Source organism: Talpa occidentalis, unplaced genomic scaffold, assembly GCF_014898055.3.
Source record: "Talpa occidentalis isolate TD23 unplaced genomic scaffold, MPIMG_talOcc4v2.1, whole genome shotgun sequence".
Taxonomy (NCBI): Eukaryota; Metazoa; Chordata; class Mammalia; order Eulipotyphla; family Talpidae; genus Talpa; species Talpa occidentalis.
The window spans coordinates 8,111,292-8,124,844 of record NW_026555331.1 but is presented as its reverse complement, the minus strand read 5'-3'; the positions used below and the strand labels follow the sequence as shown (position 1 = coordinate 8,124,844).

The following is a 13,553-nucleotide window of genomic DNA, read 5'->3' as shown; positions in this document are numbered from 1 at the left end:
GAGAAATGGACAGGTTCAATAGTTTAATACTATGGGCCATATTGTTTTTGTTTTAGTGGTAATCAGCATTTCGGGGAATCTTTTTTAAAATATCTTGCATAAGCAAGTGCACAGATTGTCATTTGATGTGAAGTTCCTTTATTTTTGAGGTATCCGTCACGGATTGAGAAAATTGATTATGAGGAGGGCAAGATGCTGGTCCACTTTGAGCGCTGGAGTCATCGTTACGATGAGTGGATTTACTGGGACAGCAACAGACTGCGGCCTCTGGAGAGGCCTGCACTGAGGAAGGAGGGACTCAAAGACGAGGAGGATTTCTTTGTAAGTAGCCAGCTCCCCGGGCCACCGCGCTCATCCTAAACGGGATTCTGCTGAGTGTTACAAAATCTTGTTTTTGTTTATCATACATGGTACTGATCTTAAAAGTTATTTAAAATAGGATTTTAAAGCCGGAGAAGAAGTTCTGGCTCGCTGGACAGACTGTCGCTATTACCCTGCCAAGATTGAAGCCATCAACAAAGAGGGTGAGTGTTTGAAATGCTCAGAGATGTGAGGTGGCTTCATAGTAGAGTTTAACTGTGTTTCTCATTTTAAAGAATGTCTGTGATTGTTGAATATTTAATTTAGTTAAATACTTAAATACACTTGTTAAATATAGCTCTTTTCTTTGATGCTGTATGAATTTCCTGCCAATATTCTTCTTGGGAGCTTTTAATTTGTTATATTTTGCATAGGATGGGATGATGCATGATACATAACATGATACAATGCTAAACTAGGAGAGGTAAATGGTTAAAATTTTTCAGCTTTCATTTCATAGGTTTATATTAAATGCATTTTATTCCTACTTCTCCATTTTCAGTTTGTTGGCTAAATTATTTTGATGATCATATCAACCAGAGTGTGATGAAAGGTTGAAGATAGAGGAACATTCCAGTCAGCTCAACTTGCAAGTGAAATACAGTACAATATTTTCTGAGTAAAGAATATGGAACTTTATGAATTTGAGGAGTTCCTTTATTGTGTTTTTCTCCCTGACCCTTTTTTTCATAGTTTCCAATCCATAATTAAGAGTTAATTTTTCTGACAATGATTTGTGACATGTGATATCGATAATGAGCACAAGTAATAGAAGCACCCAGAAGGTGAAAAATAACAGAAAAAGCGGGTATATTTATGTGGCATAAGTAAGACCACCAAATCCATTGACTTGATAAAAAGTAGAACTTGCAGATGGATTAATTAAAAAAGGTGTGAGAATAAATATTTCAGTTAATATTGGAAATATGCTTATATATTATTTCTAAAATTTCTTATTTAAAATCTCACTTAAAATTGTGAAATACTTCTAAATGTATTTTTTGAGTCAATTCATTAGTTTTCTATTACATTTATTTCTTAAACCTGACCTCTCAGTCAGTCTTTTTACTGAAGAAATACATATTGAGTGATCGCTTTTTTGGAAGAAGAGAGCATTTAATCTAAGAGGGCACTTCCTTTGAACTGAATCCTGAAAGACAAACAAGTTAACTAGATTAAAAGGGGCTAAAAAAAAGCCTTTTCTGCCAGAAAAAAAAATGGTGTATGCAAAAGAATTGAAGAGAGGCATGCCATTTTTAAGGAGCTGCAAGGCTTTAATGTGACTGGAGTAAAGGATTCCTTAAGGGAAGTAGAAGAGCAGAAATGGTTGGATGGAGAAGCAAGGATCAAATACATGAAGTATCTTGCAATCTTGCTAAAGAATTTGGAGGTCATGGGAACAATGGGAGGGACTTAAGCTGAGTATTTAAGCTAACAATAAACGTAAAAAGAAATGTTAAACAATGTTAGTTGTGAAAAATCATAGTTGCCTAGCAAGAAACTGCTATAACTTTAAAGACCCGATTCCCATATATTGTTTTATTGAATGGAAATCATGCTATCACTGTGGCTTTATTACCACTAGTCACCCTACTACCAGGCAGGGTGAGCAGCCTTTCGGTTGTTAGGAGTGCAGGTGACTTCTGTGCTAGTGCTGCCTCCATTTCACCTTGCACTCACACTCTGGAGAGCTGGTTTACTGAGCTTGTATTCTGGTCTTGTTCTCACATTGGCTCTCCATGTGTATAGTCCAGACCCAGCAGAGTAGGTGATCATAACAGTTTGTGGAAGGGAGAAATAATCAGTTTTGTTGGATAATAGAATACCCAAAACAGTAAAATTAAATATTGTCTCCATTTTAATTACAAGCAGTTTAAGTGGGCTGCTCCCTTCCATGCTTTAAGCAGCTCGGGATTATGCGTGAGTACCTGCATACAAGTAAGGACCCTCAGAAACAGTCTGTTTCATTTGTCCTGGGGCCTCTTAATATAGCTAATTAAGCTTGTGTTAGTGGAGTGGTGATGATACTGATTGTGATTTCTGTCATTTCAGGAATAGTAAGGGTGGGCCCTTAGTGGCAGATACAATTCATTTTTTAAAAACCTCCACTGAAAGTATTTATTTTGTGATATCTGTATACAGAAGTAAGAACAGGCAAATCAGTGTAGCTTGGAGTGGTCAGGGAAGTTCTCACATTCTTGGTGGGATCTGAAGAGCTGATCCTCAAAGAATGGGTTTAAATTAGGAAAGGAAGAAGGCAGAGTAACAGAGGAAACAGTGTGTGCAGAAGCAGGAGCGAGGAGGCCCTTTCAGCTCCGTGAGGAGCCAGCCCATGTCGGGAATGCCATGTTGGAGGAGGAGCACTGTTCCAGGGGTGATGGTAGAGTGAGGTGTACCTGCATTCTGGCACTTTTAGGGTGTTTCCAGCCTCTCTATATCCTTGCTATTCAACTAATCAGTTTTTTTCCATAATGGGTTTAGATATTTATATCTGCCATATTGTGCATTACATTAATTATTGGGAAATATGCAGTATGGTGTTAATTCAAATTACGAAAAGTCTTTGTATCTGTATCATTGACTGGTACCAACTTCAGTGACAGTAATAATGATCACATTTATTGTTTATACTTCTTTTGTAAAGGTCAAGTTTCTGTTTACTTTGCCTTCATTTGTACAGGAGATGATAGAAAATGGTGGAATTTCCTTAAGTATAAAATCTGTGTAATTTTTATTCACTTGAAAGCATGGAGTCTGTAGCAGGAAGTGAATATGCTCTGTGGTAATCATGCAAAAAGAATCCTGAGTTCTCAGAGCAGCTTGAAATGGTGGGAAAGGCATGAATGGCCCATGGGGACAAGGGGTATTTGCCAGGTTGCGCTGCAGCTCTGCTGAGTGTCCCTGCTCTCCCTCCTGGGGTCGGTGTTCCAATTTGGAAAGGCTTACTTTCATCTTTCATCTAGTTGATGTGTAAAGTGTTTTCTAGATTAAAAGCCTGTGATCTTTAATTCTTACTTGCCAATTCATTAATATTGCTAAAGGACTATTCCTTTCCCAAGAAAATGGTTTTACTTTTATCAGATCATTCTCTGTTACTTGTTTGGAAAGGAACTTTCAGTTAATTCCTATGGAAATAGCATACATTTTTGCAAATGATGATTTTAATATTTGTTGGGCAAATTAAAACATGCCTGCCATGTAATTTAAATGTTTATTTAAATTATTACAAAATAATTTTTAAAATCCTTCAGTAAAAATCAGAATTGCAGGCAGTTAACTTACCAAGATTTAATTTGTTTTGTGTACTTTTTAAGGTAAAGCAGAGTTTATTTTCGAAGAAAAGAGAAAGCAAACTTAATAAACTATGGGGTCCTCAACAGGGGTATGTGTTTGCAGTTATTGCAATCACAGAGTATTTATTCTCATTGGTATTACTTGTTAGATTTCAAGTGTTGCTGTAAGATTGAATATTTTCTAATGATTCCGACTTGCTCCTGTTTCAGGAACATTCACAGTTCAGTTTTATGATGGAGTAATTCGTTGTTTAAAAAGAATGCACATTAAAGCAATGCCAGAAGATGCTAAGGGGCAGGTAAGAGTGTTCAGCATTCCTAGCGACCCAAAGGGATGTCTTCTTGATGGTGACCAATCAAAAAACATCTGTATTTTGAAGTGAACTAATTGTAGGGTTATGTGCTGATAGCCCCAAATAGCAGCAAGAAAAAGAAACTTAGAATGTAAAATAAATTATACACTTGATTTTTGCTTCTTTGGTTTTAGACCTGCTAAAGTTATAGGTCACTAGTTTCTGTTCCAGGTGAAATCCCAGCATCCACTAAGCTGGTGTTGTCCTATCGACCCAGCTGGATCGTGTAACCAGTCTATGGGAAGTGAGGTAAGTGCCTTTTCTTTAATTCTGTTTTGTTTTCCCTGGTTATATACTATCATCTAGAAAGTTAATTTTTAGTATAAAATTTTATATTGAGTTTCTCATCTTCTTCTTTCCTCCTATAAATAATAGTCATTAATCTTCTTTTAAAAGGCGCTTACCTGACACTCTAGGCTGCTGCAGGTAGGGCTCCCTGAGTCATGTGAGGTGAGCCTTGTGTCACGAGCTTTGTCACTGCTCAAAGCTAGCGTGAACGGTAAGCATTTGAAGGAGAATCTGGGGTTAAGTCAAAAATCACCATTACATTGGTTGAATATGTTTCCTGAAATACTGGAAAGAAAAGGTGCCAATAGAAATTTAAAATATTTTCTTTTATGTTCTGCTGTTATTTGGGATTTTCAGCACCTGGACCTACAATTAATTTTAAGAAATTGAAAGTGATCTATAAAAATGTCTAACATATTGTGCAGTAAAAAGTATCCTGAAATGTGTTGGTATCATCTGGTCAGCTCCAGTCAACTGTATATATTCCTTCATCTGAAAATGTGGATCACCACATCAAAAAATATTCCTGTTTATCTTCGGAGAAGTATGCTTGTTTAAAATCACCTGGTTTTCAAAAATTTACATTTGAAATGATCAACTAGTGGCATTTTCCCCCCAACTAATACGGAAATGCAATTAAATATAGAAATACTTTTGATCAGGAAATTGCTTTGTGTCTCCCTATCTGTATGTATAAATAAAATGTTCTTTAAGCATTCTATGGTGTGATTTTTTGGTTACTGCATAGAAAGATAATTAATATGTTGGGAACTTAGTTTAATATATACCTGTTTAAACAAAATTCTCTTTTTTTTTGCTTTAAAACTATTATTTTATTATTGTCATTATTCACATGTCCATGCCATGACTCTTGCCTTAAAACTATTTTTTTCAAAGTGAGAGTGAGTCAATGTGGCTTGTGATAAAATTACAAGTGTAAACCTTAATTTATTTACTATAATAAACATTCTTAACTATTTTAGTCACACCATGATCCATATTAACTTAGAATCGATGCCAAAATACCAACTACTGAAAGAAAATTTGGGAAATACTGTATTTCCTTTAATTTTATAATTTTCTTCATTAATTTCTGTGATAATATTTTTATTGAACTAATAATTGTTTCCTGAAATTACGTGAGTCTCAGGTGGGCATCATCCAGGTTTGCTGTCTGTGTACCTCGAGCTCACCCCCACGTCCAAATCTGTCCTTAACACCGTCAACCCCTTTTACTGAATTGACCCATTCCTCTTTAGCCTTAGCTTCTGGTAATTTTGGCCTTACTGTCTAAAAGTTTATTTTTGTTTTGTTCAGTGCATCTGTTTGTTTCTCTATATTCCACGTAGGAGTGAATTCATATAGTGTTATAATTTTTAATCACAAGCATTAAAAATATTTGTAGGGTGGTTCTTATGTAAAATGCTCGTGTTTTGATTGTCTTTTTTTTCCCAACAAGTATTGACTTATTTTCATCTGAGAAATACACTAAATCAGCGTTGTTTGGGCAGTGCTGAGAGGACTCATGTTTGCATCCAGTAAAATTTCTTATACCGAGCTAGCGAAGGATAAGGCATCGCATACACTGTGGAAATGCCCTTCTCTAAACTTTCTATATCTTTTTTCCTCCTGTTTTTTCTTGAATGTGTGCTGATAGAAAATTTCCACTGTAAATCACTAGTGTTTATATGAATTGGCTCTTCAAGTCTTATTAATTATAAAGCCATTTTTGCCTACATTGTTTTATTGGATTCTCATAGTAAATCCTTTGACATGGGCATGGCTGCTATTTCTATTTCACAGTTGAGGAATTCAGAACTATGAGAACTGAATGAATTAAAACCTCACTCAACCACCATGTGCACCATATGCTGAGCTCAGATCTGATTTCAAACAGTGCTCTTTATAAAGTGCACGCCTCGGTTGTTTACCTACAGGGAGCTTCAGAACATATCATTAGTTCTAATTCATGGAAGGATCACAAGACTTGCTTTTGATAGTGAATCTTTCTTATTTAAAAATAGAAGAGCAAAATAATGGGGGAATTTTTATATTACACAACTGCGGTGATTCCCATGATCAATAACTTGTGATGAAGAACTATTTTATCTAATTTAGCTTTTAAAAGGAATAGCATGAATTTCTTTCACCTAGTTTTTTTCTTTACTGGGGATAGAAAACAGCTGGCAATGGAATTTTTCTGACATTTTTCAATATTTCTCTAACAACTTAAAATTTTCCCTACAATGTGGAACCCAGAATTAAACACAGTGCTCTCAGGAACACTGCAAACATAGGTTCTCTGCTGAGTTTAGTACTTTCCTTTGCGTGTCTGGTTATACTTACTCTTATTTCTCTTTCTGCTTTGTTGATTGCTCTCTCCTAGCCTTTTTCATCGGTGGTGCTTGCTTTCTGTACGACTACCCTGGCAATCTCAAGGCTCACCTTAGCCCTAATTCTTTTACCTACTACGTGGCCCCTTGACCCTGCTCTTTTGTTCCCCTGCACTTTGACTTCTGTTTGCTTAATGAAATCCCTGTAGCCAGGAGAGTCCGTTTACTCCTGTTCCTCTATCCTTTACCTTAGCCAAGTCCTATTTCAGCCTTCAATTCTTCTGTCTCTCTTCAGTCAAAATTAATCTTTCCTTCTTTGTTCTCCCATTGTATTTTATTTATTCCTCTACTCTCGTTCTTGTCACATGGTCTCGGAGTTAATTTTATTTGCTTGCCATTGCTATGGGCAGGACTATAAAAAGAAGCGGCTCTAAGTAAAATAGGTACACCTGGCTTGTTATATACATTTTTTTTCACATAGTAGATATACAAACCTTTATTCACCACTTTGTCATAATTAATTTTTCTAATACGACATATACTGGGATTTTGTAGTTTACAATACTGGGAAAGTTAGATGCAGGAGCAAACATGTGACTACTCCAGGGCCTGTGAGTTCCTGTTACTTAGAGGCAGCGTCTTCTACCAGCTGTTGCCTCTTGAATGTTTTGCATGTTCCTCGTAGAGACTGGCCAGGGTGTTCAGTAGGAAAGTGGTAAGTGTGCCAGGTACAAGTGCCTGATGTGTCCAGTTCATTTCGATCAAGAGAGGAGAGAGAGAGACGCACATTTTATTTGTTTTTAATGATTTGTTGCTTTCATTATGCGTTTAAGATAGAGCTTTGCCTCTATTGCTTAATGACCAATGTTTGTTAGTGGAACTCATGAGTTAAATACATCTCATGGGTGAAATTGGTTTTCATTGCTTGGACGCAGAATTCATCTCACGCATTTTGATTAAATCTGAATTGTCACCTTAGTGGCCTCAATGGAAAATTAACTTTGTAGAGATATTTCAAATATTTGCTTTGTAAAAAAAAAAATCTTTAATTATGAATGTTTAAATATTAGTATCAGTTCTTTACATCTTTTTATATTTCTTGTGATAAATAGTCTTAGTTGAAGATAAAATAATAAAATTATTTAGTAAGAAATTAAACAAGGTGAACACAGAAAAACTAAATGCCCACCTCTCAGAAGAGTAACATGGAGCCAGGAAGTAGTAGAGGGAGGGAAATTTCACTGGAGCCTGACAGTTTTTTATGTCTCCTTGATCAAGTCCAGTAGCTCTTTTTATTTTATTGGTAATTTTATGCTGTTGTGATAAATTGGTGTCTGACTTTGAAATCTTTAAAAAATAGTCAAGTCATATCTTGCTTCTATTTAATCGGACACACTTTGAGTGGCACATTCGTCCTAATTAATAATAAAGAATAATTTGCTAAATGGAAATGCATTTCTTTCTATCCTTGCTACGTGGCAACATAAGCACTTTTCTTTCTTTTGTGGTCTGTTGTATTATAGAAAAGAAGCACAATCAGCATCGAAACCCTACAGTACTAAGCAGAATGTCATGTAGTCTTCATTTGTCATAGGTTTCCTCTGTTACTCTGCATTTTGTTCCTATGAAATAGATCAAGGGAATGTTTGTTACTGAACACTTATTTTCCCATTTTGTGTAAAATTATATAATTCAACTAACCCATTAGATTATTAAATCTGATAATCCATCATGATGATCTACCTTGTAAATATAATTGATTCAATTCTTGTATTTGTGTGTCTGAGTGAAAATAGCTTTGAAAATGTGGCACATTTTTATTCATTAGTGTAATTAAATTGATTAATTTTTAACACTAAGTATGTTTTGTGTTTTTCCTTTGGAGGATTGGATAGCTTTAGTCAAAGCAGCTGCTGCAGCTGCAGCCAAGAATAAAACAGGGAACAAACCTCGGACCAGCGCTAACAGCAATAAAGATAAGGAGAAAGATGAGAGAAAATGGTTTAAAGTACCTTCAAAGAAGGAAGAGACTTCAACATCTATAGCCACATCAGAAACTGAGAAGAAGGAAGATCTGCCCACATCTAGTGAAACATTTGGTACAAAATATGTTCTTATGTTCATTCCTTCTGGCAGTGGTAAACTCGCATAGTTAACAAGTCAGACCCCTTGGATACCTGTCAGTTTGAAGATGCAATTAAATTATTCAGCTCTTTTCCTTTAACATAAGATGATTGTTCACTTTTTGTAGCATCTTACGGATAGTTCTGAAGATGAATGGTCTGACGTGGGTACTTGATACTGGACACCCTCAGTACTCTTGCAGAGACATGAGCTGAGATTTTATTTGCAAATTCTTAGTAGTGGGCTTTGTCTTATTTGGCGTTTCCTTGCCCCCCACCCCCTTAAATGCTTCTGCATGTGCTTCAGTATATAATACGGGAAAAGTAGTAAGTTCATTTCCTTCCTGCTTCTCTTTCCTAAAGAATTACTGCTTAGTAGTCTTTTACCTCTAATATATCAATCTGGAGAGACTTGTGGTTTTTAAAGTTCTATGTCAAGCACTAGATTAAAAAATAAGTGCAAAACATTTTTGCTACTTTAATAAAATTCATGTGTTTTAACTTTGGATTCTAGATAAACTCATATATGTATTCTATTAAAAGTAGGACTTCATGTAGAGAACGTTCCAAAGATGGTCTTTCCACAGCCAGAGAGCACATTATCAAACAAGAGGAAAAATAATCAAGGCAACTCATTTCAGGCAAAGAGAGCTCGACTTAACAAGATTACTGGTAAACTACAATGATTCTTTTTGGGGGGGGGCGGGGAATGGAGGGTTTGATTTTAGAGTAGTTTGTGTTTAATAAAGCAAAGTGTATCTTTATGTTTAGTGTAACAGACTGGCTAACATGAAAGATAGTTGCTTTATACTGTTAACCTTTTCTGTTGTGAAATGTGAAAAATACCACATATCTTCTACCTACCTCACAGGGATGTTGTGGGGATTGATAGGATCAATTGTCACCTTGGCCGTAGGAGTAGTTTCTCTAAGAATTGAATTATCTGCTTTTGTCAGCCTGTGGTGAAATAATGTCTGAGACTAAATAGGATTTTCCAGACATTCTTATTCTTGACCAGTTTCATTAAGGATGATGCTATATATGGTTGGAAAGATAAAAATGGGATTAAAATCAGTTCCTAAATCTGTTAATTCCCAATGTAAAAGTACTTCCGTAAGTTTTTAAAATGTCTGTCCTTCTCGTTGGTCTCTAGTATCTAGGCTTATTTTTCTGTGTGGGCTTTTTTTTTTTTTTCTCTGAGTGTTCAGATGGTAGAAACATTGAAAAGTCCTAGACTCCTTAGTTTTTATAGAAGGAGGATTTAGGTATTACATTTGGGACCAGTTCTCCTAGTCCCTGTCACTTCCAAGGCTCACCAGCCTTTAAAATGTGAATGTTATTTATTTTTTTCTGAGTATATGTTGAAAGGGGAGTTAACATACTTGATTCAGTCATGTGATTCTTATTTCAAGGACAATGGTTTTTAATGCCTTTGGCCTAATAAAACAACATAAATCTTTGTTGGCATTCTTTTAAATAATGTGAAGACGCTTGATTTCATTGTCAGATCCAAGAATAAACATAAACATTTTCCTTCCATAATATCCTACAAGCGAGGTTTCTCTAGAACCACTGTTTTGTTATAATATTCATTTCAGTGATTATAATTGGTTTCCACAGGTGAAACATTTAGTTTTTCCACTTGTTAATATTATTTTTGTGCCTTTCTCAGATAAAGGATATATTTGCCCCAAGGACAGGAAATAATTGCAAATAAATTCAGCCATTCCATCTTTTCCTTAGAAAATGTTAGCTTTGCAGAAGGCCAAAATCTTATTCAAGGGATGGTTATAATGGCAACTTGAGACTTCAGTTTTGCCTTAGAATGTTGGAACCCCGGGCCCCATATGGTGGCAGAGGTGGAATGGTGCTTCTAACTCCTGTGATACCAAGATTGAAGTGCTTTTGGAGGAGCCAAGATAGAGGAAGATAGAAGTGACATTGAAGCGACACAGCTGCCAGCTTGCCAGCGTCATGCTTCTTCCCAACGATGCGGATAACCTGATTTAGTTTCAGTCAATATACTCTTACTGACTGAGAAGTTCGAGCTCAACATTTAAAGAAGTTAAAAAAGAAAACACCTCAGGTCACAATGAGGCATCACCACACAGCCTTGCAAAGACAGTAGGGTTGGGGGGAAGAACCATTTCACCATGCGCCTCAAGAAAGTTCTAACACTGGTTGCTTAGTAACACCCCATGTTTTTTATGGATAGACTTCGTCTGCACATCCCTTTGGGAATCTCATATGAACAACTGACAGTTCAGCAGCAGTAGAAAAGCATAAGATTTTATGAATGTGAAACATTATGATCTTTTCCTTTTATTTACTTAGAAGGTTTAATTGTCTGATAATCCTTTTAAAAGTTCATCTCTCTGCACCTATTATTTAACTTCACGTTACCGCTCTATCATGCAAAAAGACCACAGATATGACATCATCGTCAATGGTTGGAAAGCAGGCTTGCCTCTGTATAGTAAATTCCGTTTGTAGTTCATAAAAAGATGAAAACTAATATAAAGTAGCAATTTGTTATAAAATGATGGTGTATTTTAAGTCTGTCACACTTAAGCATGCCTTTTTTGTCTTTTTTCTACTGAAAGGAATAGGGCTGTGATCATGGCAGCGGCTCAGTCTGCGTGGATATATTTCCTCTCTCCGTTTTATTTACTTTTAGAATGATTCTAGTTGGAAATATATTGGGAAGCCCCTGGATGAATTTAAGTCATGTGTTTAGTCACTTTGATTTCTTATGCATATGCACACCCTACAGTGATTCTATGCCTGATTTCTACATAGAGGCTGAATAAGAATGGTTCTGTTGAAGTTTCCAAACAAGTAGACACTGAAATTATAATTGCACATATATAGGTATATAGATATGGCCTTCAGGAGTTTTTAATTATATAGTACACCTTATTAGTGGCCATACTTTATGCATACTGACTTCAAATTACAAGAATCAAGAGTCTGTACTTTAGGACAAGAATATGAGCAGATTTTAAAATATAGTTTGTCAAGGGATTAAGTGAAGAGACACCAGCCATTGGCATCAGGTCTCTTCTGATAGTTCTAGGAGTTTTCTAGAGGTTTAGGTATTTTAAAAATATGTTTGTGAGACTAAGGAATTTTGAAAGTTGTCTTAAAAGAGATTTGAATTGGTCAGTAATGTGTTATAACATCAAGAATATTTGATTCTTAATCCCAGCAAGAATGTTGTGGTTTGGAATCCCTGGATGAAAAATAGACCTCCCCTTTGGCATTCCAGGTGCTCTGTCCTCTAGTCTATTTATTCCTGTTGGCAGTATGAGACCAACTCTATATTTTTATAGCTAAAGTAGAGTATTGAGAGATTACCCCTTTGTAGGTGGTGCTCATGAATGTTTGATATTCTTCAACCTCCCATATACATAATTTCTTGAATCTGCATAATGCATTCCGTTAAGGTAACTACTCTGTAGATACATTTTTCTGGAGGAGGACTTGTTAGTAGTGTGCTGATGGGGACATTTGAAAATAACTGAGATTGTTTTCATTTGCATTTATTTCCTTTCAGTTCTCGTTCTCTGGGGATACTGCTTCTATCCCCAGAATGTAAGCCGGTCAAGATAACAGCTGTGGTCAGAGTTCTCTTTTAAGGATATGTTTTGTTTGTCATCTTTTCTTTTTCATATTTGGTAACTCTTGTAACTGATGTGCTTATAAAACATGAAAAGCTTTTTATTGATCTTATTTGAGGCTTTTGAATTGACTATGAACCAAGTATTATTCCCTAATCTCATTTTAAGTTGTTTTTACCAAATGCCCCATTACTTTATAAGACCATTACGAAGCTTTATTTTTTTCTTTACAAACCATTAAATGGAAATTGCTTTTAATTAGTTGAGACTATAATATCCCCCTTTAAATTCACAGAGTATGGTTAAATTATTTTTTTCCTTTAAAACTTGTAGTACCTTGTATTTAACTTTGTAGTTTGTCATCTATTCCATCTGTTGATGACATTTTGAAAGTATTTCCACCACCTACATGAGAATGAGCAAAATGTAAGATGTGTTTAATAGACTGATTAGCAAATATTTGTCCTGTTTGAATAGTCCTTAGAAATAGAATCTCTACTTAGTTTTCTGTGAAATAATTTGATTGTCAAATTATTTTCTTTTTTTGCAATAGTATCCTTAAAAATACTACCTAGAGAAAAAAAATTTAGTGACAACCTAGGCTTTAAATGTTAACAAGCGCTCCAAGCTACATCATTTTCAGTCGTCTAAAAATGTTCACAAGTTATATAAAGTCATATTGATAGAATTGAATTTATACTTACAAGTAATTTTTATAAATTTTGTTGCTTTTTTAATAAATTTTGTTGTTTTTCCCCACCTAAACCCACATTTGATAGTGTGTGAAACTTGACTAAACTATGTAAATTGTTACATCAAGCTGGGCCAAATCCTTACCAGTTTATTTTTAACTTACCAGTTTTAATACAAATCATGTATCAAAGTCATTGTTTTACACTCAGCCTTTTCTATTTTAAATTACGTTTCCAAGTGCTAGATATTCATCTTCCCTATAGGGAAGGTGGTTTTTTGACTCATTTAAGAAGTAGCTATAGTACTTCTTTAAGAATACAATTTTAACCTTTGAATTCCTACTTCCATTACCTAACATCTTTGGGGGATTTACCTGAAAAAGTGAAATGTTGACGGGGAAAACTCAAAATGATGTGGTACCTTTTTTTCTCCTGTTACATATGCTGTGGACAGTATCGGTAATGCAGGGAGTAAAATAGTTGCAGTAAAT

General features: G+C 35.4%; 1 protein-coding gene across 9 annotated transcripts in view; it reads left to right on the top strand.

Annotated features, from left to right (window-relative positions):
* Window positions 1-13,553, top strand: part of PHF20L1 (PHD finger protein 20 like 1) — a 67,347-nt gene that overhangs the window by 18,075 nt on the left and 35,719 nt on the right. For 3 of the 9 annotated variants that reach the window (XM_054691968.1, XM_054691967.1, XM_054691971.1), the window contains exons 3-8: window positions 150-321; window positions 440-524; window positions 3,864-3,952; window positions 4,166-4,255; window positions 8,513-8,726; window positions 9,294-9,422. In XM_054691968.1, coding sequence (XP_054547943.1) covers window positions 150-321; window positions 440-524; window positions 3,864-3,952; window positions 4,166-4,255; window positions 8,513-8,726; window positions 9,294-9,422 — 779 coding nt within the window. The remainder of the gene's footprint in view (window positions 1-149; window positions 322-439; window positions 525-3,863; window positions 3,953-4,165; window positions 4,256-8,512; window positions 8,727-9,293; window positions 9,423-13,553) is intronic. The other 6 variants (XM_037501609.2, XM_037501617.2, XM_037501599.2 and 3 more) reach the window with 5 other exon arrangements.